We start from the raw sequence: 26571 nt of genomic DNA, 5'->3' as shown, positions 1-26571 counted from the left end.
AAACCAGTGAAGAAATAAACACAAACATGAAAATTTACAGAAAACACACAAATGTACATGCATATTTTAGAGCAAGATGACCACCACCAACTTTGGCAAAAACCAAAAACCAGTTCTTCTTTGAGGGGTTGAGTAATTCTTATGAATCAAAGACTTCACTCTTAGGACAGGATCTGGAAAGGCAACTTTGGTGGTTTCCTGCTCTTATCCATGGACCCTATAACCCTGACCAAAGGGATCTTGGGAAAAAAAAAGGGAAGCATAGAATAATTTTAGAATCCTTTCTTATTATCATTTTATTTACTGTCCTTTCTGTTTCACTCCCAGTGAAAAACAGATGATCTGCACTCGAAGGTGACACAAATCTGCTTCCCCTGAGATATATTATCATTTGTAACAGGGGCTCTAGTCATGTACATGACCTTCCCCAGATTCTTTAATGACTATGGCAGATCTTAAGCTTTCAATAACTGGCAGTGCCAAGAGCTTACTGGGCAAAAGGGTACAGGGACTGTGGATAAGATGGCATTTGTATTTGTATATGGCTATGAAATGCCTTCGGGGTATATATGTCACAGTAGGGAAGGAAGGGAAAAGAGACCTAGTTTTCTCCTATTTACCATGAAACCTATTGATAAAAGCTGGGCAGAGCTGGTCTGTGTGATCTAGAGAGCTTAAGGGGACATGTGAGGTCACTGTTTAAAGTGGTGTTGCTGTTCCTAAACCAAAGACAATTACTACTTGGAAAGAGCCCAGCCCTCACTGCCTTGGAGACAGTGGCTGCAGGTGTTATTTTGTCTTCTCATCACAGACCATTAGCACACAACTCTCTTAACAGCTACAGTTTTTACTCACTCATTTTCTATATCTTGGATGGAGTCAGGCAGAGGCTTGTTCCTGGTTTCTGGAAGGAGAAGGACAACAAGGCCAGCAAGGATGGCACAGACTCCATAGATGATCCAGGGCAAGGGTTCAGAATATGTTGTTAGGATCATCAACAGGGGAGCCAGGGCTGCCCCAATACTACCAGCAATTCCAATGATTCCTGAAGCTGTTGCCCTTGGAACAGAAACAACAATACAAAAATAATCTGGTTGAAATGCCTCAATTTCCATTCATTTTGGGGACACCACAATAGTGTGTTTAGTCACATACAGTTTGACAACATCATTTTGCATTTGAAATATGCTCTCCCATTTGTTATCAATTTTTCTTAAGTTCACAGAGTATTGAGACTTTTTGTTATTATTCATAGTACCTATACTTTGAGTAGACTCATATATATATATGATATATATATATATATATATATATATATATATATATATATATATACACATTAGTAGTACATTGGACTTAACACAGTACCAGAAAAACTAGCTATTGGAACTAGCTTTTGGTAAGCTTTGGCTATAATTGTTCTTATCATCACAGTTGATTATTTTTGATAACTATCCAGTTCTCATTTTCTTCTCTCAATGAATTAATGAGTTGAGAAAGGTCTGTTATGGTCCTAACAGGGAACACAGAGGTTTTGTACCTGATTACTGTGGGGAGTAGTTCATTTGCATGGGAAAGGGAACTGGTAATAGAGGCAAAAGTTACTCCTCCTCCCAAAGCTGTCAGAACCATACGCAGAGTCTGCATTTCTGGAAAGAAGATCAAGGACAGTCAACAAGTCTGAGATGGCAGGAATCAGCATTCCCCAAATCACAAATGGAAAACACCTTTATTGTGGGACTATGCAGGTGTAAAATATATTTTAGAGAATCCTAACAGAGGCAGAATTTGTGCAGTGGCCAATAAGTTAAGAAATGTGACTTATCTACATGTTTTGGTTCATGATGTGTAAAAGGCTCTGAATATTTGTGTTCACTTTCCTTACATCTCCAAGATTTGCCAAAGGAATAAGGATGGTGAATTCAAGAGGGGTTTATTTTCATTTTTGTTTTTTTATCTCCTCTATTTGTATTATTTTTTTAGTGGTACTGGGGTTTGAACTCAAGGCTTCACACTTGCTAGGCAGATGCTATATCACTTGAGCCATTTTGCCAGTCCTCCTCTATCTTTCATGCAGAATGTAGGATTATCATGTGGACAATTACTGAAGAGTAATCCAGGTACTCAAGGAGTTTAAAATCATGGTTCTATATACAATATTGACATGGGGCTAGTATTTCAGCAAAGTGTGATAAAAGGACAGGAATCCCAAACTGATGGGCAAACTGGAGAGTAGCTTGTATAGCAAGACTCAAGAATAAGGACCTCTGTTAGGGAAAAATGTCAGACTTTGGAATATACTGAAGGAAAGTTTCACAGTCAGTTTTCTACTCAACTAATAAAAGCATCCCATGAAAACTTAAAACATTGGACTGGGTTTTGAGGTGAGGCAGCAAACTGATATGGTTGCTGACACACAAGAGGTGTGGTGCTCATGACTTTGGGATTTTGTAAAGTATATATTATCCTAGGAGTTCAGCCAAGCATAGTTACCATGTGTGTTGTCCTATTCATGACATGCATCCATTAAATTTAGTAAAATTGATGTTAAGAATCTTAGGGCTTAATACATTGCCAGTACTGTCTGTGCACATTTTCTTTACTTGAAGACAAGGATGTTTGTTTTCTTACATCAAGATTGCTTCCCAAACCAGGGTTACATTTCTAGTGACCTAATATGAGACTGATGAGTGGATACATAGAGTTCAGGAAATAAATTTTCACTGAAGCTGAGATTATAAGATAGAACTGTACAAAGTGACAGTGTGGTCTGGTCATATTAGGACACAGTAACAAGGTCTAGATTCTGCATATTTGTTTTTGAAAAGTATTGACCAATGAGCAAATGATTGATTGCTGATCTAGTGAAACTCTGGACTAAATTGCATGAGTTTCTACATACTTCTCAAATATACTAAAGGCAATCATATATCTCAGTCAAACTTTGCTGACTTCTGGCTCTTTCCCAAGTAACTTAATGGCAGAATTATCCTAAATTCCCATATTGGTGTCACACAATTCTTAGAGCACAATGTTTCCCATTTCATATAGGTATAATCTGAAAATCCTGAGGAAAGGGGAGAGATATTTCTTCTTTTACCCTGTGCACTTTCCTCACCTGGGGGCACAAATATGATGATCAGAAGGAAGATTCCTGCCAAGGACATGAAAATCAGTTGACTTATTCAATGGCCCAAGTGATTCAGTGCAAAAAGTGCCACATAGTTGGCAGGGAGAGTGAGTGCACCTAAGAGAGCTTGCAACAAGAACACATTACTCCCCAGGTGCTGAAGGTTGACAGTCAGGCCAATAAACTGCACACTTATTGAAAATCTGTGGTGAACAAAGAGGAAAAGCATGTCATGAGGTTTAGAGCCTTTGTCCAACAGATGATTATAAAATTAGCCCAGGAAGCCTGTTATATCTGTTATATGAAATATTTACTTGTAGGTGATAATCTTATAATTATCATACAATGGCTAAGGTTTTTGTAGGGGAGGCAGAAGGGTGTTGTGGAGAATACATAATAAGACCTACATCTTTATGTGAGTGATAGTTATTTACATATGTAAAATTCAATGAGCTACATATACTTATACACTCTACTTTTTGAAATTTTACCTCCATTAAAACGGAAATAATGAAGATATCATGGTCTGTATCAGTCTCTAGTGATAAGCCTGGCAGAGTGACTGATAAACACAACTCTAGTCACAGCAATTCTGCATATGTCTTCCCCATCTTTTATCTCTAGATCTTTCCCCACTACATATTATATACTTTGAAATAAGAAATAGACTTATCTCTCTGCTATTTTAATAGGCATGGTGTGAAGCCTATTAAAGGAGACAGATCCACTTACGCAGGGTGAGGTTGCGGAACAAGTCACAAAGAGCATATTTTATCTGGGCTGCCCTCAGCTCCTCCTTCATGACATAGCAACAACAAACTATTAATTGTCAGAAAATGTTAGGCATTGTGGGGACCACCAGGCCCACATAGGATAAGATCAGTGACTACTGTTTCTGTCTAGTAGGAAATAAAGACATTGAGGAAGCATTGAAAGGCATAAAAGTGGTGGAAATATGAACTTAGGAGTTGAAGGAAACTTGGCAATTCTTCCGTAAAGAAATATTAAACAGGAGACTGGAGCAGGCAACAGAGCATCAAGAACATTGTGTAGGTTAGAGATTCAGAGCAGGAAGGAAACTTAGATAATGGTCCAAGGCCTCTTTTATACCAGATGACGATAAAAGACCTGGCAACTGGGCTTGGTTCTCCATGGTTTCCAGTGGTAAAAAAAACAATTTGTCAGTCCTGGGAAGGAGAATAATTTTCTGATTGTCTTTTAGTTTTTGGGTCATCCTGTTTCAAGGAAATCCTGGTATGCTATGTCTCTATTGGTGAGATGCCCAGCATTAAGTCTGAGGTTGGAGTCAGGGGAAGTTCAGCTCTTGGCATAGTAAGATTTATACTCAGACTAGGTTTTAATCTGGAGTAATACAATGACACATGTTGGGTGCATACCTTGAGAAAGGTATTGATGCATCAACTTCCTTGTCACGAAAAAGAAGAAAAAGAAGAAGGAATAAAAGAATCAAGATCAGAAGAAGAATTAGGGGAACAAAATTAAAGTTTCTTACAGATTTCTTAGGCCATTCAAGAGGTCACAAATATGTTGGTGTTTCTTTTCTAAAAAAAAAAAAGAGGTCACAAATATAATATCAAATTATTTTTAGTATATTTCAGGGCTTTATTAATTTGTTATTAAAATGTTACTTTAATTGTCATCCAGCTTTTGTACATGAAACAGTACTATGAAAGCTATTACAAAAATTTCATGATGAAGGGAATTCAGAGAAAAAATGTGCCATAATAATAAATGATTCTTATATACCAAGAATTTTCATTCAGAAAAGAGAAAGATAGCAAATTAGAGATACCAGCTATTTTTCTGAGGCTTCATGAATCTGCAACAAAACATCAGCCACACACCTGATGTATGTGTTTGTTTTATTGTTTGTTTCCTGACTATTATTTCTTAAACCTTCACCCATATACTTTTCCTCGCTTTCTTATACTGCTTCTTCCCTTTTCCTTTTTCTCATTCCACTTCTCTTTATTACTTATTAATACTTTTGGCTTAATTATTTTAAAATTTCTAGTTTATCCTATAACTATCCCATCCCCCTTTCCTCTCTAACATTTTTAGAGGGTGTAGCTAATGTCTCCAACTGTTTTCTTTCTTTCTTTTTAAAATTACATTTAAATATCTGTTTTGCTTTTTAATTATTCTTATTGCTGTCTGCTTTCTTTCAGGCAGTGGAGATTGAGCTCCCAAGAGAAGCCTGCCCACTAATAAGACCTCCATATAAAACTGTAAAAGGTCTCCATTCTAAGAGATGTGAAAATTGCAATGTAGAAGCACAAGAAATATGAAAAATCAAGACAATATGATCCATACATAAGTTCATAACTTCTTAATAACCGAATCCAAAGATGTTGAAATGGTCAAAATGTTGGACAAAGAATTAAAAAATTTAAAATGGATTAACAACATCAAAGATGAATGAACTAGGAAGTGAATTCAAGATCTGGATAGGAAATTCAGTAAGCAAATTCAGATTCTGAAAAAAAAGCAAACAAATGGAAATTTTGAAAAAAAACCCTCATTAAATTAAATAAAAACTCAGTGAAAAGCATCACCAATATACTAGATCAAGAAGAAGAATGACTATCAGAGATTGAAGATAAAGTTGAGGAATTACTACATATAGACAGAAATAAAGGAAAAAAACCCCAAAGATACAGACAGTATCTTTATACAGACAGTAATAAAGAAAAAAGAAACATGCCTGAAAGTTTCAAGAACTCTGGAACGTAATCAGGAGACCAAACATAAGAGAAAAAGGAGCTGGGATATAAACTAAAGACATAGAAAGCCTATTCAATGAAATTATGAGAGAAAGATCCCCAAATCTGGAGAAAGATATGGATAGTGAAGTAGAGAAGACATCTAGAGTCCCAAATAGACATGACCAAAAGAACATCTCCCTATCACATTATAATGAAAATTACAAGACTACAGAGCAAAGAATATTGAAAGCTGCAAGAGAAAAACAACAAATTACTTGCAAAATCAAACTCATCAGAATTACCTCAGACCTCTCTGCATAAATCCTAAAATCCTGAAAAGTGTGGAATGATATATTTCAATCCCTGAGAGAAAATACTGCCAACCAAGATAACTATATTCAGTGAGGTTATTCTTTAAAGTTGATGGAGAAATACTTTCCAACATATGCACAAACTAAAGCAATTCATGACCAGTAAGCCAGCATTGCATAAGATACTTAAAGGAATACTATGCACAGAAGAGGAAGAAAGATACACACATTTAAGAGAGACTAAATCTCACTATAAAAATAGTAAAAAAAGGGCTGGTGGAGTGATTCAAGTGGTAGAGCACCTGCCTAGCAAACATGAAGTCCTGAGTTCAAACCCCAATACTACAAAAAAAAGGTGGACATCATCTCATTCTTTAAGTAAAAAATAGTACACAAATGAGAATTATGAAAGGATTAAACTTACAAACCCAGTAAGACAGAAAACCTCTAAGAAGAGGAAAGGAGAAGTTATTACATATAGTAGTAATAATAGTAATAAAAATAATAATGGAAAAAAGAAATATTTCAGTTTTCAGCCCCAGCCTGAAAGGCAAAATATTGAGTTTATGCTTTTGTTAAAAGAAGTCATGGTGGTACCACCATGGCAACATATAAACCTATGGTCAGCATTCATTGAGAATGGCCTCCAAGAACCCCTTAAATCTGAGGCAGATGAGGGTTGCAGTGCTGGTGAGACTGGCCTTCAAACCCATATAATACCCGACTAACATATCAGGGTATTCTGAGTTTTTTTTTGTATTGTTTACTCATTTTTGATTAGCAAATAGAAATTTAAGTGGAGTTTCCAGAAATATTTAGGCAGTGAATGCTAGATCACTTGTCAGCATTCCTATTACTGAGTTCCCCTACCCAGAAATATCCTTACTTAGAATAGAAGAGGCACATATTCAAATGAGAGTTTCCTGGGTCTTTACATTTTTAAACTCCATCTTTCTCTGTAATATTTGCATTTGTATTTTTGCTAGTCACAACAGCACACTGTGGTGAAAATCATGACAGTCTCACATAGTCTTATCCATGTAGGTGCTGCAGGGTCAGTTCACACAGGTTCATCTTTGTTAATTTTTTAGGGAATATATAGGCTCATTGACATCATAATGCTAGACTGAAATCCACTATGGTGGAAGTATACACACCATAGCTAATGGTAACTGACACAATTTTGGATTCTGGGATGTTTTAAAATCCTGGAATTCTTGAGTTATTCATTTACTGTCACCACTCACCTTTCTCATTTGCTGTCATTTGGACTGCTCTTAACAGCAAATAATCATATTCCTGATTGTAAATCTGGATAGTTCTGCCTTAACCTCTAAGACCCATTTCAGATATTATAGCCTTCAGGATGCATTTACTGCATCCATCATGCACCCAGGTTGGGTTTTCCTCCTTGAGATTCACACTGCATCCTTGCCTTACTGTTTTAATTGTTGAGGGAGGTGATCTTTCTGGAGAAACAAACTGCCAACTTCTTTCCCCCTTGTCTGTCAAAAGATTTATCACAAGTAGTCAAGGAACACATTTGGAAGGGCCAGAGCAAGGAAAGAAAAGGATTCAGGGAAAGCAGGTGAAAGGAACAGATGCCTTGTGGAATGCTTTTGAACACTGAAAGATTTGGCCTTCAAGAACCAATGCAGGAATAAAAACATATCAATTCAACTGTGGGAGGATGTTTATGAATGCAATTAGAGGGAGGAAGTTATTTTTTATTTTTCAAATCACTCTTTTGAGGTATAATGGACATAAAGCTATATGTTAAATATGATTTTGGAAATAACTATATACCTGTGAAGTTATCACCACAGTCTATAATCATAAACATCTACACTTGTGAAACTATGTCATCACTATCAATGCTGTAACATATCTATCACCTCCAAAAGTTTCCTCTCTGCCCTCTTCCTTTTGTGGTAAGAATACTCAATATAAGAGATATCCTCAGCAAATTTTAAGCATATAGATATACATACATTTATAGCACAATACCATTATCCATAGACTTTACATTGCATAATAGAGCACCACATTTTATTTACTTTGTGTAATCCTTTCAGTTACGCAAAATAACTCCTTCCCATTTCTCCCTCTTCTGTGTTTCTCCTCCCCAACACTTCCCAACCTCTCACTCTCTTGGCTCCCAAAAACTACTATTTAATTTTCACCTTTGTGTGCTTGATTACTTTAGATTTCACATATAAGTGAAGTCATGTGGAAATTGTCTTTATGTGTCTGGCTTATTTCACTTATTCTGTCCCTAGGTTCATGTGATGTTGCAATAGACGTTGTTTCCTTCTTTTTTAAGGCTCAGTAATTTTCCATTGAACATATAAATCATATTTCTTTGTCCATTTACCTCTCAACAGACTTTAGGTTATGTCTATATATTGGCTATTGTGAGTAATACTGTGATAAACATGAGAGTTCAGATATCAAGATCCAAATTTTAATTATTTTGATATATACCAAGTAGTGGGACTTCTGGGTAAAATGATAATTCTGTTAAATCTTTTGAGGAATTTTCACAATGTTTTCTATAATAGCTGCACCAATTTATATTCTCATCAACATTGTACAAAGGTTCCTCTTTCACTATGTCTTCACTGACACCAGTTGTTCCTTCTTTTGTTTTGTATACTGAGTATTTTGACAGTTAGAAGTTGGTGTCTCAATATAGTTTTGATTTATGTTTCTCTGATGTTTAGGGATGTGAAGTATTTGTTTTTCATGTAGTGTTGGGAACTAGGCATGAACCCTGGACTGGGATATAATGGAGTTTGCACAGCCTCTTCTACCTTATTTTCCCCAACACCAGGTGTCTTGACCTTTGTTGTCACATCTCCTTGAAGAATACAACCTGCTGTGTCCGCATACCAGCCTCCTGATGCAAAACTAGATAAAGTACCAGAACTGTTAGGAGACTCCCTGACGCCAGATTAATCAATACTTTAGATAAGGTGTCCTGTGTGCCTTGATGATTCCAGAACAGATGTGTTGTAATTAAGCTTCATTAGCCTTAGGAAAATTAGCCCACCAAACCTCATTCCTTTCGCCTTGCATCAAGAATTTTTAAAGCTTGATTTTTACCTGAGTCTTTTCCTTGAAGTGACCTAATAAAATAAACACTCTGGCTCAGGTAGGTGCCCACATTTCCCATCAGGAACATGCAGTCCTCCCAATTCCAGCTTTTTGTTTTATGTTTTATGTCTGTATGTTGGTGTGTGTCTTATTTCTTATTCCCTGTCGCTCTTAGTCAGGTTCACGCAGCATACCCAGGCAGGTTGCGGGCAATATAGCACTTTTCTTTGTGTGCCTTTTTTGAGACATGTCTGTATCTCAAGAAAAAAGGAACCTAGAAACACAACATACTGAAACCTATTGGGTGCAGCAAATTCAGTAGTAAAAGGATGCAGAAAAAGCACTTGATGTAATTCAACATGTTTTCAGCATAAAAGCTCAACAAATTAAGCATATAAGTAACATATATTAACACAACATAGATCACATATGAGAAGTCCACAGCTAGATTATGCTAAGTGATAGAAGAGCCAAAACCTTTCTAACTTGTGGAACAGAACAAAGTTGCTCATCTCCACCTCTTCTACACCATACTGGAAGTCCTACTTAGAGCAATCAGAGAAGAGGAAGAAATAAAAGGTAACCAAATTGGGAAGGAAGTTAAATTGTTCCTGTTTGCAGATGGCATGTGCTTATCTATAGAAAATATTAGTATCTCCAACAAAAAGCTGTTAGAACTAACATGTGGATTTGGTAAAATTTCAGGACACAAAATCAATATACAAAAATCAGTAGCATTTCTGTTTCAGAGGTCAAATTATATGAAAAACAAATCAAGAAGGCAATTGTACCTAGAATAGCTACAGAAAAAAGTACCCAGTAATAAATTTTTTTATTCTTTAAAAAAATTTTTATTTGACTTTTGAATTAGCATACATTAGTAATATGAGATGGTTTCATTTGCCCCAACTGGTTTCTGCTCCTCCTTTGTGCGTCCTGTAAAGGGAACTATTGTCCTGAATTTTATCCTGAATTTTATATTTATCATTCCCTTCTTTTTTTTTCTTTTATTATTCATATGTGCATACAAGGCTTGGGTCATTTCTCCCCCCCGCCCCCACCCCCTCCCTTGCCACCCACTCCACCCCCTCCCTCTCCCCCCCACCCCCTCAATACCCAGCAGAAACTATTTTGCCCTTATTTCTAATTTTCTTGTAGAGAGAGTATAAGCAATAATAGGAAGGAACAAGGGATTTTGCTGGTTGAGATAAGGATAGCTATACAGGGCATTGACTCACATTGATTTCCTGTGCGTGGGTGTTACCTTCTAGGTTAATTCTTTTTGATCTAACCTTTTCTCTAGTACCTGTTCCCCTTTTCCTATTGGCCTCAGTTGCTTTTAAGGTATCTGCTTTAGTTCTCTGCGTTAAGGGCAACAAATGCTAGCAAATTTTTTAGGTGTCTTACCTATCCTCACCCCTCCCTTGTGTGCTCTCGCTTTTATCATGTGCTCATAGTCTAATCCCATTGTTGTGTTTGCCCTTGATCTAATGTCCACATATGAGGGAGAGCATATGATTTTTGGTCTTTTGGGCCAGGCTAACCTCACTCAGAATGATGTTCTCCAATTCCATCCATTTACCAGCGAATGATAACATTTCGTTCTTCTTCATGGTTGCATAAAATTCCATTGTGTATAGATACCACATTTTCTTAATCCATTCGTCAGTGGTGGGGCATCTTGGCTGTTTCCATAACTTGGCTATTGTAAACCCAGTAATAAATTTAACCATGGAGGTGAAAATCTCTACAATGGAAACTATGAAACATTGATGAAAGAAATTGAAGATGATGTAAATCAAAGGAAAGATGTTCCATGTTAATGGGTGGAGGAATTGGCATTGCTAAAACATCAGTATTTTCTATAAGTGTCTACAGATTGAATGCAATGACATTCTTCACAGAAATAGGAAAATGTCCAAAATTTATATGAAAGCACAAAATATCTTGAAAAGTCAAAGTAATCTTGAGCAAAAATAAAGAAAATACACAAACAAACCAAAGTTGGAGGCATCACACTATCTGACTTCAATGTATACTACCAAGCTATAGGAACCTAAATTATATGGTATTGGCATATAAACAGACACATGGACCAGTGGAAGAGAATAGAGGGCCCAGAAATTGATAGCACGTTACAGTGAATATTCAACAAAGATGCCAAGAACACAAATTAGAGGAAAAATAGTTTCATAAATATGCGGTATTGGGAAAACTGGATATCCACATGCTAAAGAATGAAGTTAGACCCTAATCTCTCATCACACACAAAAATCAGTGCAAACAGGTTAAAGAACAAAAGCCACGGAACTACTAGAAAGCAACATAGAAGAACAACTGTATAACTTTGGTATGGGCAAAGATTTTTGAGAAGACTGCAAAACACAACAAAAGTAAAAATTGACAAATGGGATTATGTGTGCACAGTAAAGGAATGATTCAAGAGTGAAGACAGAATCTACAGAATGGAGAAAGTGTGCCAACTATCATCCTAATTCCCTCCAAAATGTGAGACATTCAAGTGACTCAATAGCAAAAACTGAACAACAAAAACCTCCAATCAGTTTTTAAATAGATAAAAGACCTGAACAGAGCTTTCTCAAAAGGACAGGTATGGTGGTTAATGCCTGCAATCTCAGCTACTTGGGAAGCAGCAACTCATATATTTATGCAATGGTTATATATATATGTATACATACACAAATATACATGCATACTTCAAAACATCATGTTGTAGGAGCAAAAACTATAATATTATCTATCAACTAAAAGCTGAATCAAATCATCATAAAGAATAAACTCCTATGGAGTTTTATACATTAAATTCAAGGAAAAAAAGCAATCAGGAATTCTTGCTTCTTTTGAATAAAATATCTGTTTCCAATCTTTTTATAGACAGCATATTGTATTTTTGAACACCAGGTAACGTATGTCAGGCTGTGTTTTCCCTCTGCCTCATAATAGCTACTACCTGCTTACCTCTATGGTTAGTGTCTCTGGAATTCTTCATTCCATTCATGTGTGCAGCTCTTCTAAGTTCCTTTAAGCCTGCCTGTGGTTTGTTGGTGATAATCAGCCATCGAGCAGACTCTGCCAACCACCTGATCAAAGAAGATGATGAAAGGGAAGTCGACTTTCACGTGGTCATTTTCTACATCACCTTCATCCTCAGATGTCCTTATCCTTCAATTTAATACCAATCACTTGATCAGTTATACCAAGAAATATAATTTAGATAGCATTTTGTGTTGCCTTGCACCATAACTAGACAGCAGGAAATGACCCCTCCTGCACTTTTGGGAACACATATCTGGAGTTTTATTGGCCCTGCTCTTAATTGGATAGAATTTACTATGGGGATCATACAGAGTACAGCCCTTTGCCAAATTCCTTGTAAGGGCATAGGAAATATTTAATAATACTGTGTCACTTTCCTAAAATAAGACCTCCAAATTAGTTTTGTACTGGAATGGATTGGAATCACTTCTGCTCCCAGTAACTGTAATGGCATCTGGCCACACAAGCAAGCTAAAACTGCCTCACTTTTCTTGTTTAAGTAGTGAGGACAATGATGCCAAAATTTTGTGGGTTTGTTGTGGGGATAAAATGATATAATTGTGCTGGCAGAGTGGCTCAAGCAATTGAGTGCCTGCCTAGCAAGCACGAGGCCCTGAGTTCAGACCCCAGTGTCACCAAAAAAACCGTAAAACAAAACAAAACCATAATGAACATATCTGCCAGAGGGTACATGCTGTTTGTCTGAACCCATCTCATTCATTAAATTTGTAATCATGTCTCTGAAAGGCATTTCTAAGCAATTAAGAATCTTCTACTGAGCCAGCTTCCTTGGTGAGGGACATCATATCCCCTTTTAAGGATTTTTAAAGAAGAAAGGAAGAAAGGATTAATAGAATAAATGATCAAAGTTGTCCAATTTGCCCAGAATTTTAAACTGGAGAAACTGAGATTTTCCTTCATTGAATACTTATGGTGGTAGATTTGTATCTCTTGTTTCTCATTCATATCACCTCCTAAAATGAAATCACTAAAATATTCTCCATTGCATATTTCCTTACAAAAACCATACACACAAATATAAGCCACACAGGGTGCAATTTAATGTTTTCCTATATAAAGAAAAATATTTTTGCAAAATTTCAATTCCATCTTACCAATTGAGGTTTACTAGCAAGGTCAGCAGAACAGGTAAGGATTATTGTTAGTCCCTATTTTTAAGGTTGCTTATTTTAATAAACAAAATTAGGACATGCACAGTTAAGTTTCAATTGCAGTAGTATATATTTTTGCTGTATCTATATCCCATGCAATATTTTGGATGCATTTACAGCAAAAATTATTGGTTATTTATCTGTCTGTAATATAAATATAATGAGGTGCTAAGCATTTTATCCAGTTACTAAACAAGACACAGAACTCTCAGTTAAACAGAAATTTCTTAAGAATAGTGAATAATTTTCAGTATAATATATCATACCATATTTGTATATAATTTTACAAAAATAGCTGTTGGCTATCTTAAATTCAGATTTTATTCAGTGTCCCTAAGGTCACCTGACAGCCTTACTTGCTCTGCTTTGAATATTGCACATGGGTGCATGTTATGCACATCTTGATCGGGTGTGGATCAAGAGCCACATGAATCTTTTGTGTCCTGATTCCATATACATTCTCATCCTAGGATCCCATAAGGCAAAGAAAGAAAGTTCATACCTTGTAGATATAAGTAAGAAAAATACTGGTATAGACACCACCAACTGGAGGGTGTACCAATTTCGAAAAGCAAAAGCCAAGCCTCCCAATATTATCTGCCCCAAACCAGCAGCACAGACTATCAGTGTTGTCCCCATGGCTTGGAATTTGGGCATTGTCCATTCTGTAACTGAAAGACAACACAAACTGTGTCTTGGGTTCATGTAAACATGGCACATCAAAGGTCAAAATCAAGGCCTGGTAAATGATCAGGATTGAAAATTTTATTTACTGAGTACACACTAGTTGTCAGTAAGTCTGCAGCAGACATCCCAGCGAAGAAGCAAAGTGAGGAGTAGACAATGAAAGTGGGAGCAAAGACTGCACCAGTGTTAATGATGTCCAGTTGCAGTAAACAACAAATGATAATTAACTTTCTCCCAAACCTGAGAAAAAGGGAAACATTAGATTATGAACCAATAATAATTGCTGCAAAAATCAGAACAAAGGAAGCACTTTGAAACTATAAAGAACCAAGAAATAACCAACAGCAGATATTCTCAAAAGCAACTCTTTGTGTTTGTAAATAGACAACTGTGTGTTGCAGTTTCTTCTCCAATTGATTACCAGTAGTTCACCTACCTATTCAAGCCATAAAAGACAGGCTGCAATATTGTAAAATTTAACACAGCAAAAACTTCCTTTGTATTGAGACATGCATTTAGCATAGCAGTGAGTCTACACAGGTTATAAAGTCTCAAAACTCTAGGACTTGCATAGGTCATAGATAGAGTGATATAATAGGAACATTTGTGAAACAGCACATTAAAGTTGCGGATGGGCTGCATAAAAGCTTGCCTCTGCTGAGTTTGGATTTGTTGATCTTGGGCAATAGACAGGCCACTTTCTATTACAAGTTATAAGAGAACCATAGTACAGATGGGGGAACTTGTAAAAAGTTCTCAGAGGAAAGAATTAAGCAGGATGGAAAATGAAGAAACATAAAAGGGAAAGAATGAAAAAAGGAAAGGGAATTCTGAGTTTTATAGGCTTCTGGGAACAGTCCTGTCTGCTAACTTGGACAAAAGCTCATGCACTGATTTCGTATGATCAGCCATATAAAAAATGGACAAAAGCTGGGATTGGTTAGCCACTATGTTGCATTTTTTATCCTTACAGCGTATTTTTGTTACTATATAACAATAATTTTATTTAATGAATATTTATGCTCTTGTACTTTATTCCTAAATTTGTGTTTCAATTGGGAATGGAAAAGAATATAATATAAATAAGGGATATGATTAAAGAAATGATGGAGTAGCAATCAGTGTAAATCTTTGCTAGTCAAAACCAAATGCAAGCAGAGAAAAATATATTATGAATAATCTCATGGAAAAAGATCATGTATACAATTGCTAAATGTAATAATACATGGGATGGCAAGCATTTGGTGGTAATCTGATTGTCCATTGCTAAAAGAAGGCTTGGGAGCATTGGTATGGAGTCCTAATATGGAGAACTATGTAATAATTAGAAATATGAAATAAAAATAAAAATAAGGATGTGTATATAGCTCTAAATCATAAGGGTAGGTTCTGAAGAGAAAAAGAATCAGACAACCTATTTATAAAAAATGTAAATTACAACATAATTTAAACAAAAAGATGCCACATTTTGTAAAACACATTCGAATTTATAGAAGTATAGGCAAAACACTAGAATGATCCCTTATCGAGAGAGGGATGCTGGGATGCTCCCATGATGAAAAATCAGTCGATTACCTATTAAGGATCCAATGTATATGTAAAAGTATTCCTTGGTTTCTTTTAAGATTCTCTGTTTTTGAATTTCAACATTTTGATTACAGTGTGTCTCAGTGCAGGTCTTTGAGTTTATCTACTTAGACTTTATTGAACTTCTTGGATTTGTATATTGATGTTTTTCATCAAATGTGGCAAGATTTCTTTAGATAATCCCTCTGTCTGTCTTTTCTCTCTGTTCTTTTGAGACTCCATAATGCAAATGTTGGTTTACTTGATGGTGTCTTGTAAGTAAATTCTATGCTAGTCATTTTTTTTTAGTTTATTCATATGAGCATACATTATTTGGGCCATTTCTTCTGCCTATCTCTAATTTTGTTGAAAAGAGCGTATAAACAATAATAAGAAAGACAAAGTGTTTTTGCTAGTTGAGATAAGGATAGCTATACAGGGAGATTCCTAGTGTTTCTTCCATGTACAAATGTGTTAAATTCTAAGTTTGAATCTTCTCAAAGTGACCTTTTCACTAGCTCCTGATCCCCTTCTCCTATTGGCCTCTGTCGCTTTAAAGTTTCTATATTAGTTCCTCTGCATTGAGGACATAAATGCTACCATGTTTTTTGGGTTTCTTACCTATCCTCATACCTCCCTTTGTGCTCTCACCTTATGATGTGACTGAAGTCCAACCACATGGCTGTATTTGCCCTAGATCTAAAGTCTGCACATGAGGGAGAACATATGATTTTTGGTCTTCTGAGCCTGGCTAAGCTCACTCAGAATGATGTTCTCCAGTTCCATCCATTTACTTGTGAGTGATAAGATTTCATTCTACTTCATGGCTGCATAAAATTCCATTGTGTATAAATACCACATTTTCTTGATCCATTCGTAGTGGGGCATCTTGGTTGTTTCCATAACTTGGCTATTGTGAATAGTGCTGCAATAAACATGGGTGTGCAGGTGCCTCTGGAGTAACCTGTGTTGCATTCCTTTGGGTATATCCCCAAGAGTGGGATTGCTGGATCATATGGCAGATCTATGTTTAGATTTTAAGAAGTCTCCACACTTTTTTCCAGAGTGGTTGCACTAGTTTACATTCCCATCAGCAGTGTACGAGGGTTCTTTTTTCCCCACATCCTCATCTAATGATGGCTATTCTATGCTAGTCACTTTTAAACCTACTTTTTTAAATTAGTTACTCCTCAGATTAAATAACTTCTATTGTTCTGTTTTCAAGTACACTGACTGATTTTTTATTGTAGTACCAGGGCTTGAATTCAGGGCCTTGTGTTTCCTAGGCAGGCGGTCTAGCACTCTTTCACTTGAGCCCATGGCCCTAGTCACCACTGATCGATTCTTATGCTTAGTCCTGTCTTCTGTTGAACCTCTGTAGTAAAACTTTCAATTCAGTTAGAGCAATTTTTACTTCCAGATTTCTGTTTAGTTCTTTTTAAAAATAATTTCAATCTTCTTGATATTCTAATTTTTAATATGTCCCTTTACAAATTTTCCTTCACTTATATGTTCGTGTTCTTTCTTCTTCTTCTTCTTCTTTTTTTTTTTTTTTTTTGGTGTGATTGGGATGTGATTTCAGGGCTTTGTGCTTGCAAAGCAGGTGCTCTACCACTTAATCTTTTGTTTTTAAAGCACATTTATTTTTTGCTTTTTGGTGGTTACTAGAGTTTTAAGTCGGGGACATGCAATTGCTAGGCAGACACTTTACCTATTGAGCTAGGCCCCAGTCCTTAAGGAATATTTCAGACATTTGTTTTAGTGTGTTGGTCTAAGTAAGTTCAATGATTGGACTTTTTCAGAGGATACTTTCCCTTTGAATGGGTCATATTCTCTTTTTCTTTAATATTTTGTGATTTTGTTGTATTTATAAAAAATTGAATGTTTGACTATTTTAACATGGAAATTCAGATTCTTCATCTTTAAAAAATAGTTCCACTTTTGAATTAGTATACATTAATAATGTGAAGGTGTTTCATTGTGACAAGTCCATACATGTATGTGTGCAGTGTACTTTGAAGATGTTCACCCTCTCTATTATATTCTCATTTCCCTCTCCCTTCTCCTCACTTTTTCAGACAGTGCTTTGTGGATATCCTTATACTATCTCCATAAATGTAGTCTGATCCTTTTATTTCTGAGGATCCTTACCTTTTCCCCTCCCATCAACTCCTCCTTCAGATCATGCCCCTTTCATGTTCATGTTCCATTATCATCATCATCACTTTAGGTCTAGGTTTGACAAATGAGTGAGAACATGCGATATTTGACTTTTTGGGATGCTGGATGAATATTCTGTAGATATTTCTTAAGTCCATTGATCTATGGTGCCAATTAATTCTGAAATTTCTTTGTTGATTTTTTTGTCTGGTTGACCTGTCTACTGGTGAGAATGGGGTATTGAAATCTCCCATATTATTGTTTTGGGTTTATCTCTACTTGTAAATTCAATAGTATTTGTTTAATGAAATTGGGATATAATATTATATATATATATTCTTCCACCTGAAATGGTTTAGCTAGATGCAGGCTGGAAGCTTTTGTTGTTGCCCTACTCTCACATAGGCAATTTTCCTAGTCAGCAACAGAGCTAGTTTAGACAGTTTCTACTTGTTGTTTTATGATGTTTCTCTTGAGGAATTAAAACTTGGGGATTGATCATTTTCTATTTTCTTGCATTTAAATTTCCATTTTTATGTTTAAAGTACACCATTAGCTGTGAAAAGTTAATGATACACATTGCAGTCTCTAGGGAGAACCTCAGTAAACAAATTAGGTAAAAAGCTAACAGGAAAATGAAAATAAAATTATCAAATATTCTAATAATCATCAAAAGGAGTAAAAGCAGAGCAGAGCACCAAATAAAAAAGGTGTGGTTAGTAAACAAAAATAAATTGATAGAGTGAATACTACCATATCAGAAATTATATCACATGTGAATGTACTAAAGAGTCTAATGAAAAGTAGTGATTATTGGAATGAACAAAAAAGCAAAGATCTAAAGTCAAGCATAGTTAATTGGATAATTGACAGTAAATGACAAAGATGAACACTCACTATGCAAGCTATGAGAATAAGAAGGCTTAAGAGAAAAGGGATAAGATCAGGTAAAAATAAACTTAAAAAGTTTATAGTTAATACATTACATATGGGGCAATTTATAATGCTAAATGGCAAATTTGTGGTTACATAAACACAATATTTCCAAATATTCACAAAAATTGCAGAACTTAAGGGCAAAACAAATAATTCCACAGAGTGGAATATTTTAATAACATTCTTGGTAATCAATAAAAGTCAAAAGCGTGAATGATCAATACTCCCACCATAATGACTTAATTGATATCTATACAGCATTGCTCCCATTAAGAGCATAATACAGCCTGGTGGAATGGCTCAAGCAGTAAGAGCGCCTGTCTAGCAAGCAGCAAGTGTGAGGCTTTGAGTTCAAACCCTGGTGTTACAAAAAAAGCATAATACACATGTGCTATGGTCCAAATATGTAACTTGAAAAAGCATATTTTGAAACTTGATAGCCAGTGTGATAATACTAAGAAATGGGGTCTTCAGGATGTGATTAAGTGATAAGAGTAGAGCCCTTATGAGTGGGATTAGTGACTTTATAAAAGAAGCACAAGGGAGTAGTTTGCCCTTTCCACCATATGAGGACAAGTGTTTGCTTCTTCTGCCATGTGAAGATGCAGCAACAAGGTATCATTTATGCAGTAGAGAGCAAGCCTTTGCCCATCACCAAATCTTAAAGTGCCTTGAGCTTGGACTTCCCAGTCTCTAGAGCTGTGATAAATTAATCTTTATTATTTATAAATTACCCAGTCTAAGGTATTCCATTTTGGCAGGTGAAGAGACTAAGACACATTCTTTTCCAAAGCACAATATATATCAAATTAAAAATCATTCATTAAAAAAATACCCAGAAACTTAGACATATAAGGGAATTTCCTTATTCTTATTAAGGACATATCCTAGAATATTTTAGTTGATGGCATTCTCAGTAGTGAAAAGCTCAGTAAATTCACTTAAGATCAGTAACAAAGACAAATGTTAGCTTTCTAATCTCAGTGGCATTGTATTGAAGATCTCAGCTACTTTGTGATAGTGATTAAAATAATAAGAAAAATAGTATGTTAAATTATCCTTATTTGCAGGTGGCATAATCATGTAATAGAAAACTTTACTGATTTAAAGTAAAACTATTAGAACTAATAAATAAATTTATCAGGAAGGCAGCTCATGGGGTCAGTATTACATATATTAACAATCAGTATAAGGAAATAAAGTTACAAAAGACAACATTATAGCCTCAAAAATTAAGTTAATTATCAAAAGTTTACTGGAGTAAATACATGAACTTACCCCCAAAATTCAAAACACTGAAAATGAAACTAAAAATATCTGAAAATGGAGAACTCCATCAAGTTCACCATGATAAAAATCACAGTCTTACCCCAAATGCTCTATTTATCTATTGGTACTAATAAAAATCCTAAAGAGAACTGCTTTTTTGACTTCCAAAAATATAGTGTATCTTGCCAGCTTTTGACTTTTCATATGTGGAATTGTTCAGTATGCAGCTATTGTATTGTGCTTGTTCTGTCCAACAAAATGGTTTTGATATTTATCCACGTCACTAGAGTAGGTTGTTCATTCCCGTTGTTGTATATGAATACATTATGTGAATTTCTGCATCATATTTAGCCATTTCACTGTTGATGGGATTCTAGATTGTTTCTTAATTTGGTATATTATGAATATTTAAATGTGTTATTTAAAAATATTCAATTGGAGATTCCAAGATGGTGGCTAGAGGGAGGAAGCAGAAAGCATGTGTCCTAAGGTAAAATCTTGGAGAGATGCTGGACCTTACAGGAAAAGCCACTGAGAAGAGGGAAAACTTTGACTCCTCCACACCTCCAGCCTGTGCATAGCATCTCCACTTTACGTTAAACGGAGAAACCAGGAGGACTCCTGTGTTGCTGCCAGATGGCAGTGCCCAGACAGCTTGGGAAGACACAGACCACAGGGTGAGCTAAGTGGCATGTAGTACTTCCACAGACAACCCTGGGCCAGATCAGCATAGCCCCCTGGACAGACTGACCCCCACCCAGGGAAAAAAGAAAAACAAAAACTGAATAATAAGCAATAACAACAAAAAAGACATGTAGCAAAGAGGGTGGGGTGCCCTGAGCACCAAAGGGGGGGAGGAGAAATCCCTCACAGAACTGTAAATTAACAAGCAGGCCAGAGAAGGCAGGAGTGGCAGCACATGCCCAGCAATCAAGAGTGGGAAAGCTTGTAAAAGTGGCAGTGGGAGGAAAACTCCACAGAAAAGGGGGGAAGACCCACTTCCCATGTGAACTGTAAAACACACAGGCCTGAGAAAGTGGGTGCAGTGTCACCTCCTTGAGTGCTTGGAAAGGGGAAAGCTTGCAGCAGTGGTGATCGTGCCCAGGAGAACTCTAAGTAAACATAGCCTGCAGAGCTAGGTGAGTGCTAAGCTCTCTCCTGAGATCTGCATAAATAAAGCCTCCAGCAACAGCAGGCTGACAGCAGTGGGCAGGAGAACTGAAGCCTCAGATAGCCATTCACAGAACTGTCTCCAGGCTCTTTTTTTCTTTCTTCCTTTGATGAGACAACAACTGAGCTACACCTGCATGCTGAAAAACTTACTGAAACTATATTGCATTTGAACATGGGACACTTTGTGTGTGTTTTTTGTTTTGTGTTGTTTTGTTTGTTTTTTTTCCCCTTTGATGAGACAACAACAGAACTACTTCTGAGACACCATCTCTAGGATTGGAGGCTGAGGGACAAACACCAAAATTATTAAGACTGAAATTTTATTGCATTTGAACTTGGAGATTTTTTATTTATGTATTTATGTATTTATTTATTTTTAATCTTTATCTATCCTCTCTCTGTCTCTCTAATGCTTGTTCAACTTACCATTGATTAGTACACTATCTCTCTCTGTTTATATCTTTGAAACTTTTTTGTTTATTTGTTTGCTTTCTACTTGTTTGTTTATTTGTTTTTCCCTTTTTCTTTAACTTCTTTGCTTTCCATCTCCTCTCACCCTTCCATTCTAAATATCACCATTGTTATCATTACAAGCTAGAAAATACTTAATTGCACACAGTACAGGGACAATAACAACACCAAGGGCAATGATGGGAATGCAGAAAAAGCAGGGAAGCCAGTTTCCCCACAGCAAAAAATTAGCATAGAAACCCGAGGGAAATGAAAAAAAAAAGATACTCAGATCCAGACTCCAAAAAATGAAGATAAACTATGCCAAAGAACCCAATGAGGCCCACAAGAATAATCTAAAAGAAGAAATACTACAGGTACTCAATGAGAATTTTATAGAGATGATACTGGATAGGGTCAACCAAAATATACAGGAGACACTCAAGAAATTCCAAGACAACAAAAATAAAGAATTTGAAAAAGCACAAGAAGAAATAAAAGAAACCATAGAAGCACTGCATAAACACCAAAGTGAAACAAAGAACATGATTAATAAAGAGATAAATAAGCTCAGGACAAAAATAGGCAACATTAAAGAGGAAACAACTCAGGATATGGAAAATGCCATTAAAAAGAACGAAACAGAATTGCAAAACAAAATGGAAGGCCAATCCAGCAGAATAGAACAAACAGAAGACAGAATCTCAGAACTCGAAGATGAAATGGTAATTAAAGGAAAAACCAAAGAACTATTAGTTAAACAACTCAAGACCTGTGAAAAGAAAATGCAAGAACTCACTGACTCCATCAAAAGACCAAACTTGAGAATCATGGGCACTGAAGAAGGAGAAGAGGTGCAAGCAAAGGGAATGCGTAATATATTCAACAAAATAATAACAGAAAATTTGCAAAATCTAGAGAAATCTATTCCCATATAGATGCAAGAGGCCTCCAGAACACCAAACAGACCAGACCAAAATAGATCTATCCCATGGCATATTATCATTAAAACAACAAATACAGAGACCCAAGAAAGAATACTGAAGGCTGTAAGAGAGAAAAAACATATAACACACAAAGGTAAACCCATCAAAATCACAGCAGACTTCTCAACAGAAACATTAAAAGCAAGAAGAGTGTGGGGTGAGATCTTCCTGGCACTGAATGAAAATAACTTCAACCACTGGATACTCTACCCAGCAAAACTATCATTCAACATAGATGGAGCAATAAAAGTCTTCCATGATAAGCAGAAACTAAAATAATATGTGAACACAAAGCCACCATCACAAAAGATTCTTCAAGGGATTCTGCACACAGAAAGTGAAAACAAACATAACCATGAAAGGATAGGCAGCACCAAACCACAGGAAAAGAAAAAGCAAGACAGTAGAGAGCAACATCAACTTAGGTACACACAATCAAACCTTCAAACTAAGACAACTAAATGACAGGAATCATCACATACCTATCAGTAATAACAAACTAGCATTAACTTAATGTTAATGGACTTAATTCCCTCATCAAAAGGCACCATTTGATGAAATGGATTAAAAGGGAAGATCCAACAATTTTTTGCTTACAAGAGACCTATCGCACCGACAGAAATAAGCATAGGCTTCAGATGAAAGGCTGAAAGATTTACTAAGACAATGGACCGTGAAAAAAGGCAGGAATAGCAATACTTATCTCTGACAAAGTAGACTTCAAACCTACATTGATCAAACGAGATAAAGAAGGACATTCCATACTAGTAAAAGGGGAAATAGACCAAAAGGAAATAACAATTATCAACCAATCTGCACCAAATGTCAATGCACCCAATTTCATCAAACATACCTTGAAGGACCTAAAAGCATATATTAACTCCAACACAGTGGTTGTGGGAAACTTTAACACCCCATTATCATCAATAGATAGGTCATCCAAACAAAAAAATCAATAAAAATCCAAGATCTAAAATATACAATAGATCAAATGAACCTACTTGATGTCTACAGAACATTTCATCCAACTTCTACACAATATACATCCTTCTAGGCAGCCCATGGAACCTTCTCCAAAATAGATCATATCCTAGGGCACAAAAAGCCTCAGCAAATATAAGAAAATAGAAATTATACCATGCATTCTATCTGATTACAATGTAATAAAACAGGAACTCAACAACAAAAGTAAAGACAAAAAAACATGCAAACAGCTGGAAACTGAATAACTCATTGCTTAATGAACAATGGGTCATTGATGAAATAAAAGAGGAAATTAAAAGGTTCCTGGAAGTCAATGAAAATGAAAACACAATGTACCAGAACCTATGGGACACAGCAAAGGCAGTCCTGAGAGGAAAGTTTACAGCCATGAGTGCATATATTAAAAAGACTGAAAGATCCCAAATCAATGACCTAATGATACATCTCAAACTCCTAGAAAAACAAGAACAAGCAAATCCCAAAACAGATAAGAGGAGAGAAATAATAAAAATAAAAGCTGAAATCAATGAAATAGAAACCAAAAAACCATACAAAGAATTAATGAAAAAAAAGTTGGTTCTTTGAAAAAATAAACAAGATCGACAGACTCCTGGCATACCTGACTAAAATGAGGAGAGAAAAAAACCCAAATTAGTGGAATTAGGAATGCAAAAGGGGAGATAACAACAAACACCATTGAAGTCCAGGAAATCATCAGAGACAACTTTGAGATCCTATATTCAAATAAATTTGAAAATCTTAAAGAAATGGACAGATTTCTAGATACATATGATAATCCAAAACTGAACCAAGAGGAACTTAATCATCTGAATAGATCTATAACACAAAATGAAATTGAAGCAGCAATCAAGAGTCTCTCCCAAAAGAAAAGTCCAGGACCTGAAGGATTCTCTGCTGAATTCTATCAGACCTTTAAAGAAGAACTGACACCAACCCTCCTTAAACTGTTCCACGAAATAGAAAAGGAAGGAAAACTGCCTAACACATTTTATGAAGCCAGTATTACACTTATCCCAAAACCAGGCAATGACACCTCCAGAAATGAGAACTATAGGTCAATCTCCTTAATGAACATTGACGCAAAAATCCTCAACAAAATAATGGCAAACCGAATTAAACAACACATCAAATACATTATTCACCACGACCAAGTAGGCTTCATCCCAGGGATGCAGGGGTGGTTCAATATACGAAAATCAAAAAATGTAATAAACCACATTAACAGAAGCAAAGACAAAAACCACTTGATCATCTCAATAGATGCAGAAAAAGCCTTTGATAAGATCCAACATCATTTCATGATCAAAGCTCTAAGAAAACTAGGAATAGAAGGAAAGTTCCTCAACATTATAATAGCTATGTATGACAAACCTACAGCCAGCATTATACTTAACAGAGAAAAACTGAAACCATTCCCTCTAAAAACAGGAACCAGACAAGGATGCCCACTATCTCCACTCCTATTCAACATAGTACTGGAATTCCTAGCCCGAGCAATTAGGCAAGAAGAAGTAATAAATGGAATACAAATAGGTAAAGAAACTGTCAAAATATCCCTATTTGCAGACGACATGATCCTATACCTTAAAGACCCAAAAAACTCTACTTAGAAGCTTCTAGACATCATCAATAGCTGTAGCAAGGTAGCAGGATATAAAATCAACATAGAAAAATCATTAGCATTTCTATACACTAACAATGAGCAAAGTGAAAAAGAATGTATGAAAACAATTCCATTTACAATAGCCTCAAAAAAAATCAAATACCTAGGTGTAAACCTAACAAAAGACGTGAAAGACCTCTACAATGAAAACTATACACTTCTGAAGAAAAAGATTGAAGAAGACAATAGAAAGTGGAGAGATCTCCCATGCTCATGGATTGGTAGAATCAACATAGTAAAAATGTTGATACTCCCAAAAGTAGTCTACATTTTTAACTGCAATTCCCATCAAAATTCCAATGACATTCATTAAAGAGATTGAAAAATCTACCATTAGGGATTCCAAGATGGTGGCTAGAGGGAGGAAGCAGAAAGTGAGCCTCCTATAGTGAAATCTTGGAGAGACACCAGAGACACCCTTTGCAGGCATAATCACTGAGAAAAGGCATAACCTTAACCCTTCCACACCTCCAGTTGGCCCAGAGAATCTCCACTTCATGTTAAACGGAGAAACAAGGAGGGCCCCCGGGCCACCAGTCACCGGCGCCCAGATGGCTTGGGAAGACGCGGACTAGGTGAGCTTTGCGGTACTGTGGTACTCCCACAGACAAGCCTGGGCCAGAGCAGCATAGCCCTGGACAGACTGACCTCCACCCGGGGAAAAAAGAGAAACTGAGTAATAAGCAATAAGACCAATAAAGACACGCTGGAAAGGGGGTGGGGCACCCTGAGCGCTGAAGATTGGGAGAAGGGAATCCTTCCCGGGACTGTAAATAAACAAGCCGGGTGGGCTGGAGAGCCTCTGGTGGGAGTGGGGGCGTGCGCCCAGCAACCAGGAGTGGGGAAGCTTGTGAGAGTGAAGGAGGGAGGAAAACTCTACAGGAGAGGAGGGAAGACCCACTTCCCACGTGAACTGTAAACAAACATGGTGGCTGGCAGGAGCAGAAGCACCACCAAGTAAGCAGGAGCAGGAAAGCTTGTGAAAGTGGTGGTGGGAGGAAAACTTCACAGGAGAGGGGGGAAGACCCACCTCCCACATGAACTGTAAATAAACACGCAGGCCTGACAACACGGGTGCAGTGTCACCTTTCCCAGTGCTTGGAAAGGGGAAAGCCTGTAGCAGAGGCTCCCGCACTGGAGAACTCTGAGCATACAAAGCCTGCAGGGCCAGGTGAGTGCTAAGC

The 26571-nt window shown here is 36.5% G+C and overlaps 1 protein-coding gene across 6 annotated transcripts in view; it reads right to left on the bottom strand.

Annotated features, from left to right (window-relative positions):
- Nucleotides 1–26571, bottom strand: part of LOC141413906 (organic anion transporter 7-like) — a 39552-nt gene that overhangs the window by 1976 nt on the left and 11005 nt on the right. Inside the window, exons 3-8 of one of the 6 annotated variants that reach the window (XM_074047903.1) lie at nt 14277–14419; nt 13995–14163; nt 12243–12364; nt 4644–4692; nt 1541–1649; nt 925–1059 (exon numbers count right to left, since the gene is read on the bottom strand). In XM_074047903.1, the coding sequence (XP_073904004.1) occupies nt 1562–1649; nt 4644–4692; nt 12243–12364; nt 13995–14163; nt 14277–14419 (571 nt within the window). In that variant the 3' untranslated portion in view covers nt 925–1059; nt 1541–1561. The other 5 variants (XR_012438923.1, XM_074047883.1, XM_074047878.1 and 2 more) reach the window with 5 other exon arrangements.

Source organism: Castor canadensis, chromosome 1 (genome assembly GCF_047511655.1).
Source record: "Castor canadensis chromosome 1, mCasCan1.hap1v2, whole genome shotgun sequence".
In the NCBI taxonomy this organism is placed as follows: Eukaryota; Metazoa; Chordata; class Mammalia; order Rodentia; family Castoridae; genus Castor; species Castor canadensis.
This window is presented reverse-complemented; position numbering and strand designations above follow the sequence as displayed.